The 11,768-nt window shown below is 38.4% G+C and overlaps 1 protein-coding gene across 1 annotated transcript; it reads right to left on the bottom strand.

Moving 5' to 3' along the window:
• Window positions 1-837: 837 nt before the first annotated feature.
• On the bottom strand, window positions 838-10,670 carry LOC140239219 (oncoprotein-induced transcript 3 protein-like). The gene is made up of 8 exons (XM_072319100.1): window positions 10,392-10,670; window positions 9,858-9,923; window positions 8,803-8,981; window positions 8,109-8,294; window positions 3,709-3,926; window positions 2,971-3,066; window positions 2,109-2,245; window positions 838-1,007 (listed from the first exon to the last, which is right to left on the bottom strand). The coding sequence occupies exons 1-8, from the start codon at window positions 10,429-10,431 to the stop codon at window positions 838-840; spliced, it is 1,092 nt and encodes a 363-aa protein (XP_072175201.1). The 5' UTR covers window positions 10,432-10,670.
• Window positions 10,671-11,768: the final 1,098 nt, after the last annotated feature.

Raw genomic sequence — 11,768 nt, forward strand, 5'->3', positions numbered from 1 at the left:
ATTCACCAAATCTTTCTGTCCCTTCTTAAAGATAGGGACAACTTTTGCGACCTTCATCTTATTAGGGACTTTACCATTAAATAAGGATTGATTGAAAATGTACGTAAGAGGAGTAATGATTTCGTTTAAAACATTTTTTAAAAGAAAATTTGTAATTCCATCATATCCTGAAATTTTTTTATCGTTCAAATTCTTAATAATATCTATGATTTCTTCTTCAGCAATAGGTTCAAAAAATATTGATTGAGAATTTCTATTACCTAAGTATCTATAAAATTCATCCTCTAACGAGTCATCCTCTAACGAGATCGGTGTAAGCTAGTGTGTTATTATTATAGTACAGATTATTACGAAGCTACAGGCAAAAAAAAAAATAAAAACCCAAAAAACTTGCAGAGGAAAATTGTTTCCACAACTAGTAATCGATTTAAAATGAGCTTTGGTAACCGTTATCCTTGGTGCGCAGATGTGCAGAAACATAGTTGATAGGACTATTGTGGAATATATTGACTTGGTATTAGCATATTACAGCCAAAAATATTCTTGGATGGGGTTTCTATCAGCGTTAGTGAATATTTACTGGAATATTCAAGTTCTGGTAACTTCACTGGAATTAATGTCACACCCCCTACACCATTCTGTGTTACTGTTGTAGCCTGATGGACTATCTCCTCTAATGTCTGTTAGGAAGATGTTTATTTTGCCTTTATACGAAACAAAACTTGGCAAATTTGACGTTTGCTTTTAAATGGTAATTCTTTACTAGTATCGGTTTCCTTAAAATTTGCTTTTTCTGTTTATAAAGCTTGTCAAAGCCAGTTTTATTATCATGTTCTGTTAGTCGCGTGTTAACACTTCTTTGGGTAGTTCCTTGTAACCGAGTGCTTGCGGGCGGGCTCGGACCCGCTTAGAAACCAACAGCACCAGGATCACGAGTAGCAACACAGCTGCACAGGTGGATGAAACCGTCATCATTGTCATGGCAACGGATGAAGTTCCAGCGTTATCTGAAAAAAAACAACAACAACAAAAATAAACAAACATCATTCAAAAATGCATGCAAAAAGACAATTAGTTATACGTCGTAGTTTTGAATTGAATTATAGAACGACAAAACTTTCACCGCCTTCGTCTGGAAGGCACACATGCACCGTCCAATCAAAATAGTTAAAGCCTACTTCGTTCCTCTCCTTTTGCTTTTGCTTACAGTTGTTCTCAAGCTTCAAACAGCAAATCACCTTACTTCACTTTTTTTTATAAAGTACGTTGCAAGCGCAGTTTTCTTTGTTTTTATGTAATTATGTTCGTTTATTTTTTGTTTGTGTGTGTTTTTAGTTTTGTATTGTCTGTTTTTTGTTGTTGTTTTTTTTTGTTTTTTCGAGAGCAGTGGCTATTCATAGTACCTAACTCTTAGACGTCATTGAGCTTTGGTGGCAATCTTTTTCTACAAACTGGGATAATCATCTTAAGCCTCCTTCGTATTCGTATTCGAATTTCATTTCCTTTTCGACATTTCATCTTTGGTAACATTTTTAACCTCATCTGATTCAGTAATCGACTATCAATGAAGGGCAAGGAAATAAAGAAGGAAACGATTGTTAAGGAAATGTATTATGAGATTCTTGTGAAACACAGTGTAAAAGATTTCATTCACATCAAAATATCAAAACTATACGAAGTGCAACTTGTATTCAGTAGACTAGCAGCAGCAAAGAGGTCAAGTATTCTTAACTCCTCTTTTCCATGTAAAGTTATAAGTTAAGATTGTATTGCTTGTTTATTTATCCAAACCAGAGTTGATATCATTATGATAACTGTATTCATGTTTTGTTGAAAATTACGTGATTGAAAATTCCTCTTGATGTTATGCACTCATGTAAGCGATATAAATATTACTTTGTATTACTTTATATGAAAATAAAATCATTTTGAATTGAATTGAATTGAACTATTCAAGTAGTGTAAGTAATATACAAGAATGCTACATGACATTTGTTAAGGTGTATTTTGTTACAGTGTATTTATGACTCTGGTGCTCATTCACGAGTTCATAGACCCATTGCATGAACCAGTGGAGTGCATTTCCAGTGATAGGCTGTTTCACTAACCGTCTGTCAGGTGGCTTGTGTCAGCTGCAGCTCGGAGAGGACCCACCGAGAGGGTGTGTGGTGATGACTGAGAGCCCGCCCTCGTCGTTTCGCGTCGTCTTCTCGAGACGCAGCCCTGGGCACATCTAGATTCCGCGCTGTCCGAGGCACACACTAAGACCGAGCAATGTACGAACACCTGACGACAGTCGACAACAAATCTTTTCATTTGTTTTTTTTTTTTTTTTTTGTTCACATTGATGTCATCAAACATTTAGTGTATCATGCATCTTGCACAACCCAGCCCATAATAATATGAAGACATTTTTACAAATAAATTATGTACACCTTTTCTCGCATAAGAGCAATCATAAAACATCTCAAACACATCTATAACTACTCCAACAAAAACAGTTCTAAAGCGTTATTTTGAGAGACCTGACTTGTTATTTTAGGTTTTTGTATGAGTCCAGGTAATGTGCAATGTTCATGACATCATGAAAGGCAAGTAAGTTTTCGTTTAAAGGCAGAGCTTAGTGGATGGGGAAAAAATGCGTGAGATATTAATGCATATCAATGGGCATGATTATCACTCTTGCATTGAAGCAGAATAAAGAGATTTTCGTAATCAAAGGCTTTAAATAATGCTTACAAAAATACAGTCGGAAATAAAAATACAATTCATTTTTTTTATTGGTAACATGACATGAGACAAGGGTATTGAAAATGAGAAAATCGTAATTGACAAAAAACAAGGTCATAATCATTTTACATTAAAATAAACAAAAATACTGTTTTTTGTCGCTAATTTCTTTCTCTCTTATTACCTGTTGATAATTTTTCTTTTTACTCAAAATAATTCAAAACCGTCAGCTAAATCTACCTGACTATACTCTCCGATGAAAGCGAAAGCGTCCGGAAGCCTTTGAATGCTGGGGTCATGTCGATGTAAAGCGCCACTGTATGTTCCTTGGCGCACCTACAAGATCGAGAAGAGTCATTCGATGAAAATTAACTTTCTGGTGTGCCACGTGCTCAAGTAACAGCTTACGGTGGTAGTCCTTCTTCTGCATAATTTCCTAGATAATCATTTTCAAAATGTATCAATACAATATAAACTTTGTAAAAGGAATTAATATACAAATTCATCTTCTTTCTTCTAATAATTCACATTGTGTATACCATATGTTGACCGTCATGGAAACAGTAAAAAATAAATAAATAAATAAATGATATTCGTTGTCGCATTTCTGGTTAAAAACACTTTTTAATAGAGTTCGTATTGAAATTACATAACGTTACTATAATGAATCAACGATGTTGCTGATAGGAATAAACAAATTAAAAAAAAAAATATTTTGCCTGGAAGGGAGAACCAAAAGAAGGAGGAGAAGAAAAGCAACAGGAAGAGAAGGAGGATGAGAAGGAAGAAATGAGAAGAGAAAAGATGATGGGTGAAAGTATTGAAAAGAGATACTGACAAAGGCTTCACGGAAATGAAAGCAGGAAAAAAGGGATAATTTGGGAAAAATGAAGATTGCTGAGAGAGAGAAGGGGGGGGGGGGGGGGTGGGGCGGGAGGGAGAGGTAGGAAGTTTCCTGCCAATAATATAGCAACTTACCCGTCTTCAATGAGTTCATATTTCAGGCTATCTAGGGGGTTCGAGTAGGGTGTCGCCCAACAAGATTCAATCAAGAGCGTCAGACCAGCGACGGACCGGAGGCGGGCTCCGAAGTACAGAGGGATGCCCAAGTGGACAAGCTCCGTATCGTCGGCCTCGGCTAGGAACGATTCATTCTTGTATCGCTGTAACGACAGCGTGAACTCACCGAAACCGACCTGTTGACATGAATTCACGGTACCACAAGTAACGTCAAAACTGTTAATGAGATAAATGAGAAACTAGGTACAGTGGCGGATCCAGAGGGGGTGCAACCGGCGCACGCCCTCCCCCTCCTTTATTTTTTGTCACAAACAAAAGTAATAAAACAAACGAAATGAAATGAAACCAGGAAGTGGCACCAGAACTACTGTTGTTCATGTGTGCCAAAGCTGCCTACTACAATAAACTTATAGTTGATTGTGGATCTGACCAAAAAGCACTCTATGCCATCATCAACAAGCTTTTGTACAGGAAGACAGAATCAACTATGGCACTACGGCATCATTCCTCTCCTGGTCGTGTAGCCTCTGAATTCTCAAGGTACTTTATTGGTAAGATTGAATCACTCTATAAGATGCGGGTCAGACATGTCTTTTACTGTAGAGCCAGAGTCAGACAGTGATACAACCTGATGAGATGAGCATACACTCGCGCCCACAACTCCGGCAGAAATACAAAGAGTCATCCGCAGCTCTCCTGCCAAGTCATGCCCCCTGGATCCAATCCAAACCTCAATTGTTAAAGAGAGTTATGAACTAATGGCCGTTCCTACCCCCAGGATAGTCAATGCTTCCTTACAAGAAGGAATGTTTCCAGATGGGCTGAAGCTGGCCCATGTCACTCCTGTACTTAAGAAGTCACCCTTGAATCCGGATGAGATGAGCAGCTACCGACCTATATCTAACTTGCCGTTCCTTGCCAAAGTCCTCGAGAAAGTAGTCGCCGGAAGACTAATGTCACATCTTCAGGTCTGCAACCTCTATGAGCCGATGCAGTCTGCTTATAAGAGACATCACAGCGTAGAGACAGCTCTTCTGAAAATAGCTGATGACATCTTGCGAGCAGTTGACAACAAGAAAGCAGCCATGATACTTATCTTGGATCTATCAGCTGAATTTGACACAATTGATCACAAACTCCTCATCCACAGGCTGCAGCAGGATTTCAAAGTTGGCGCCACTGCCCTTGAATGGTTCACATCTTATCTCCATCGCCAAAGACACTCTGTGAACCTCAATGGAACTGTGTTAGAGGAGGCCTTCCTGACCTGTGGCATCCCACAAGGTTCAGTCCTCGGACCTTTACTCTTTACACTGTACACTTCCCCCCTTGGGAACATAGCACGTCAACATGGTTTAGAACCCCACTTTTATGCAGATGACACTCAACTTTATGTGACATTCGATCCAAGAGTGGCAGCTGAAGAAACAGCAGCAGCTGCTACGAGGATGACCGAATGCCTGTCAGGTATCCGAGAATGGATGGTGAAGAACTTCATGAAACTCAATGACGACAAGACTGAATGCCTCATCATTTCTTCTCCACAAATGAGAAACAAGATTGCCTCCATGGATTTTTCAGGTCGGCGATTTGTCTGTCTCTCCTGCAGACAGCGTCCGTAACCTTGGGGTCTACTTTGACCAGTCTGTGAGGATGGATAGGCATGTTTCACAGGTATGCCAGACTGCTCACTTCCAGCTTCGTAGTATCGCAGCTATTAGACCTCTGCTTACAAGGACGGCAGCAGAAAGCATCATCTATTCACTCATAACATCAAGACTGGACTTTTGTAACATTATTCTAGCTGGTCTTCCATCAGCAACCTTGAACAAACTTCAAGCAGTACAGAATGCAGCCGCACGCTTGCTCACCGGGCTGAGGAAGTATGATCACATCACCCCTGTCCTGGCTGAGCTGCATTGGCTTCCCATCGAGAACAGAATTGATTTCAAGATCTTACTGCTCACTTTTAAGGCCATTCCTGGTCTGGCCCCAGGATACCTGTCTTCCCTAATCGAGCGACGGCAGCCTCGCCCTGACCTTCATTCATCTGGCCTTACTCTGCAGGTGCCCATCACACATCTCAAGGGATACGGAGACCGGGCATTTTCCTCTATTGCTCCTCGCCTATGGAACTCCCTCCCATCTTTTCTCCGTAAAATTGACCACAATTGATCACTTCAAAGCCTCACTCAAAACTCGCATTTTTCACCGGGCATTCAATTGAGTATCTGAATATAAGAACGACCCAAGTCCACGGAAGACCATTTCGAGTAAACTTAAAAAAAATTCATATCTTTTTTATTTGTCCAATAATATTCTATCTAACTGTGATGGGAAGGCAACATTGTATATAGGAATTAGAACATTATTATCATGACAATTAACATTTACATTAATTGGGGAGCGGCCATTTTGTGTGATGGACTTGGGTCGTTCTTTGAATCATATACATGATATTCTGCTATAGAGATGAGAGAAGGATGAGAGAGGGCGCTATAATATGAATGTAAGAATGACCCAAGTCCTTCATTCTTACATTCATATAAGATTTAACTCATTCATTTCAGGCACTACCGGGGGTAATTAGGATTTATCATTTATACACAAGATGAGTCCATGCATAAGCTACAATTTCCCATGTCAAACTGAATTTGGCCAAAAATTGGACTTGGGTCGTTGTTATATTCAGGTCTTCAATTGCTAACTATCTTGGAGGAGTCTGCGCCTTTGAATGTTTCTATAACAGATATATGGGGCCATACAAATGCTGTGGATCATCATCATCAACTATTAGTTGCCCTCCCCCCCCCCCCCCCCCCTTTACAGAATTCCTGGATCCGCCCCTGTAGGTATGCTGAATGGCATTTCCAGCAAGACATGTTTAGGCTGGAAAAAAATGTTTCACACAAAGTACAAATATATCAGAAATAACAAAACGAGACAGCAAATAACATTTGATATGTTGCTTAAACGTCTCCTAATCTTCATACGGTAATCAGAAAAGGATATATATTATTCCAGTTTAGGTAATTTCTCATGATATTGACGAAATACTGGCATATTCACGCTTATCAAAATGAAATTACCAAGATAGATTTGAAACAGTGCGTATAGAAACATTGATCATAGCTTAGATACAAACAAGACTACCGCAGCTGTAGAATGATGAACTGAGATAAATACTAACATTAAATAGACAATAATGAAGGACACAGATGAGGGAGACCCAATGCAATGTTTTCTCGAAAGTAATGGATAACGCATCAACGACTGACCTATTCATCACACAATCGTGTCAACCACCTGCAGTGAAACTGTAAAGTCAGGTTTCTCTTCCTACAATGTCGAAAGGTGGAAGTACATATTAGTTTTTTCTTACACTGGCATTAGAAACAATATTTAAGCTGTAAATGAGACTTTTTCTTACACTGGTAATAGAAACAATATCTAAGATGATGTAAATGAGACTATCAATCACCCCTTCCCCTCAACCTCCCCCCTCCCCCACCAAACGCACTCTTCCATTTAAGTTACAGTGGTAAGCCCTACCATTGGTTCCATGACATTTGCTTCTGCGAAAATATCGCTTGCATTAAATGCCTGCACGTTAAGCCAAACATAATTTCTACCCACAGACATAACCCTAGCCCCAATCCGAATCCTCACATCAGACTAAACCTCAAACCTTAAAGGAAGCTGAAACCCAAAGAGCGGTGGGGATTGAGTGAAAGCAGCAACATTAGTAGAAAACATCAGTGAAAGTTGAGGAAAATCGGACAATCGAATGCAAAAAAAAAAAAAAAAAAATAGTTTTTAATGTTTTGATGTTGATGACTGGATAAGGAGACTTCTAGAGTTCATGACGTCATGTTTGGACAACAATATAAAGAAAATATAAAGAGAATTCCACACACACACACACACACACACATTTTTCATAAAAATTACACATTCCACCAGCTTGATACTGACATATGTTAAGGGTAGTAATTATTCCCCTCCTTCTGAAAGCGGTTGGTGAAGTGCTCTTTCATTACGCAAGAAGAGTGAAATCATGTTGAATTTTCTTTATATTTTCTTTATATTGTTTTCCACATATGATGTCATACTAAACTCCATCTTCAGTAGTCTCCATATCCAGTGGTTTCCTTATCCAATGGTTTCAACACCAAAAATTTTAAAATTCATAACTTTTGCATCGATAGTACGATTTTCCTCAAACTTTCCTTGATGTGCTCTACTCATGTTGTTGCTGCTCTCACTCAATCCACATTCCTTTTTGGGTTTTGTTTTCCCTTAACACGACCATAACCTTGCCCTACTAAGTCGCAGGGGCAAATGTCGTGTTACCCTACCTCTTCTATCACGATCTCTCCCAGCTGTGGAGTGAACATCTCAGTGAGGACCCGCTCACGATCCAGTTTACACTTGACGGGGATGTGTAGATAGTGCTCCCTGGTAACCACAGGACTCCCAGCCGTTACCGGGCTTGGCTGGTAGTATGTCACTATGTTTGAATATACGATATCATCTGCCTCTTGCTGAGAGAGAGAGAGAGAAAGAGAACTGGTGATGATAAGAAATGATGAATACCTTAGACTCAAATGATTGAAACTCAAGTTGTGTATGAAAAGCAAATTGACACCTTGACTGTGTTAACATGATATACATTTTAACATAATTTGAAAGCAACCAGACATTAATAATGCAAACACAAATACACATCCGTAAGTAATGTTTACCAAAACAAGCATGCATTGTATCAGCGGTACACATAGTCAAAGTCGTACCGGTCTTGACCTGCAGATGTTTGTATTTATTTATTTATTTATCAATTTATTTATTTATTCACTTATTTACTTATTTATTATTCATTTATTCATTATTTATTTATCAATTCACTTATTCACTTATGCACTTTTTTCCCTTTCTTTTTTTTCCCTCAACAGAAGGTGTAACTAGCACTAGAAAGCATCCGGCATTTTATGAAAAAGAGATAAAAATAAGAAAGCAAAATTAAGACGAGACCAAGTAGTACAGGATACTCACTTCCTGCGTGGTTCCACATCGATCAAAGCGCGTCGTGATCGCGACGTGTTCCTCGTCGTGATCGTAGCCCGTGCACGATTCGTCAACAAAGTGGACGTCCGTGGCATTGTCCCCGGGTTCGAGAAGATGTCGAGCCATTATCAAGGTCATTGAAGTGCTGTCGCACACGACCTCGGCGTCTGTATCAAGGTTTGCGAGATGATGACCCTGTGTCATGGCTCCGTTCATATTGGCATGTTTTATTCGTCCTCAATCACATCACATAAAACAAAAAAAAAAAAAAAAAAAAAAAAACCTACCCACTAGTCTCTCACGTAAGGAACCTTTCGACTTTGGGTGATCATAGCTTTCTATTTCTTGCAGATGTACAAGTTGCCTTTATGATTTAAAAGGATCGAAATACTCCTGTCTTTACTTGTATTGTTTATTTCATTAAGAAAAAAAAAGAATACTGCCACTTGAAATCTAAGGCAAACGGAAATCATTTTATGCCAAAAGTTTCGAGAAAATTGAAATTAGGATGCAGTCAGACGTGTGGGATTTCAGTAAATTATCCCTTTCTTTGCTAGTATTATGTTTGAACAGTTACATACAGTCAATTGGCACCCAAATCACACTGATGGACAAACATGATTGTGGTAATGATTATATTTCAAGTCAAGAAAAGTGAAACCGAGAAAGACATGTCTGTATTATAACATAGCAATTTCGATTTTCGACTCTTCAGACTACGTTATATTCCGTGTATTTTTCCTAGAAGCTTTCTAGATCAACAATAAAATCTCTGAAAAATAATTTGATTGTTCTTACCTGTAATGAATGCATGATTCTACTTTTAGATAACCTTGACAACTGCGTATACGCACAGGTCTTACTGGCGTTTTCTTTGCACACCATTTCGAATTCAATCACGTACCTCTTTCCTGTTGTGATCTGTAACAATTTGAACTTGTAATATCCTTGGAAATAAACCAATTAGACTGACATTGAATATTTTTCTTTGACTAATATCAATGAATAGATGTATTCTATAAACGAAAAGCGCTCATACACACCTGTTGAGGTGATTTTGGTTGTTATATCTGCTGTTGCTGTTGAAACTGGCGCTACAGTCTTCATCTCTGTGAAGAAAAAATGTAACATTGTGATGACATCTACCCATTTTACTTTCAACGCTAGGCCCTTAAGAAAAAAGTACTTTATAAAGATTTCGTTCAAACGTATAGAAATTATAGTTTACTAACAAAACACTTAAATTCTTCAAGTCAAAGAAAGCAGAATATGCAAATTTAGAATCCTAATTCTGAATAAAACTCTGTTGCTTTTATTGTCATTTATCATAAAGTTGATAAATTATAATATTCCTTACGGAGTTTCAAGCGTGACGAAAGACACAGAGTCGCTATTCGTACTGGGGCTTGAAGTGTACAATTACACTCTTTTGTTAAAGAGAATGTAAGGACGGAATTGTCATTGAAAGTATTGCGCCATTTATGACGAGTAGCAACTTTATGATATTATGCAATTGCTCAGTGTCACAATTCGGCATGTTCAGTCTGCCCTAAAACTACATTCTGTGTAGGTCTCACCCTGACAAGTAGGAATCTGTGAGCTCCAGCTTCCATCCATGCATTCACTGCTACAGCTCTGAGTAGAACAGTCGATTGCCTCATACCCATCCTCGCACGAAAAGGTGGCTGTGTCCCCGTCTTCGTAGTAAAGGACGCCGCTCACGTTGACTTCCGGGGGAGGCTGAATGATCAAACCATCTCCTTCTGGTTTCTGGCAATAAGCTTAAATAATGGTAGAGATATAGACGCCAGTAGACATGCAAGGCGTGATTTCCTTAGCGTTCAGTCGACAAAACTTTACACGCGCTTGATGTGTTTTGCTTCAAGGTGCCTTCGCTGTTTAAATAACCTATTTTGCATCACACTATGAGTGATTACAAAAATTAAGAATTGAAAAGATGGTAACCAATATTGTGATTATCTTAAGAGGGTCATTCATATCGTAGATTCCACTGCTGCGAAGATATTTATTTTTCTTTCTGCAAAGACCTTTCTGCAAGAGGTATTCATAATTTGCACCTGATTATGGATATCATGGGCCTACCACATTTTTCTTTTATTTAAGTACTTCTGTATATGAGATGTTTTTTTTTTTATTTGTAGTATGATTTATTTGTACAAATTGATAAATAGCTATGAATCTGAAACTGAAAATAGGAAAATGAAATGAAAATGAAATTTCGGGTAAATATTACATGTTGAAAGAGTCGTTCTCTAGATACCTGCACAGTATTGTGATTGGTCCCCACGAGTCCCGTTTATACATTTTGCGGTTGTTTCTCCGATGAAAATGCCAGGAACGGCACAGGAGAGATAAACCGTTGTGCCATGGTCAATAGGTTGATTTCCATAGCTGTATCCGTTTGTGGATGAATTCCTTATGTCGATGTCATCATCAGCTTCGGAGGGAAAACATTGTGCTTCAAAAGAAAAAAGAATGGTGAAAAACAAAAACATCATATGTAACTTATATCGTTGAGATACGTGTATATATTATGGACGAAATTAAGAATTCATATTGGTTCAGGATCAAATTTGTACATTATATGCTTTCCTTTCAGCTTTTCTGAGGATCATAATTAAACTCCTAACCTGTATGCAGAAGCTAAAAATTTGTGATAATAGTCTCAAAGAGATCACTGATCACCGAGCCTGCAAGCAGGCTCGGTAATATATTTTTTTTTTCAAATAGAATTCACTTAAAAAGACAAAACTGCATGTACGATAAGCGAAAAAGAAATCAATCGATTACGTGACGCAAACAGTGTATTGGGATGATTTTCTTTTTTTAACGTTCGATACCGCTAGATTGCTTGTTTGATTACAAATTAATCCATATTTACAATATCAATATGTGACCGTGCACCTCAAAACGAACATTAAGTCGCACACACT

Source organism: Diadema setosum, chromosome 15, assembly GCF_964275005.1.
Source record: "Diadema setosum chromosome 15, eeDiaSeto1, whole genome shotgun sequence".
Lineage (NCBI taxonomy): Eukaryota > Metazoa > Echinodermata > Echinoidea > Diadematoida > Diadematidae > Diadema > Diadema setosum.

Excerpts from the sequence above, each read along its gene's own strand:
- LOC140239219 (XM_072319100.1), bottom strand. The coding sequence starts at position 10,431 with ATGGATGGAAGCTGGAGCTCACAGATTCCTACTTGTCAGG. Across the intron at positions 8,982-9,857 it reads AACCAAAATCACCTCAACAG|ACGCCGAGGTCGTGTGCGAC; the intron begins GTGTGTATGAGC and ends ACCTTGATACAG. Across the intron at positions 3,067-3,708 it reads TATGAACTCATTGAAGACGG|GTGCGCCAAGGAACATACAG; the intron begins GTAAGTTGCTAT and ends TCGATCTTGTAG.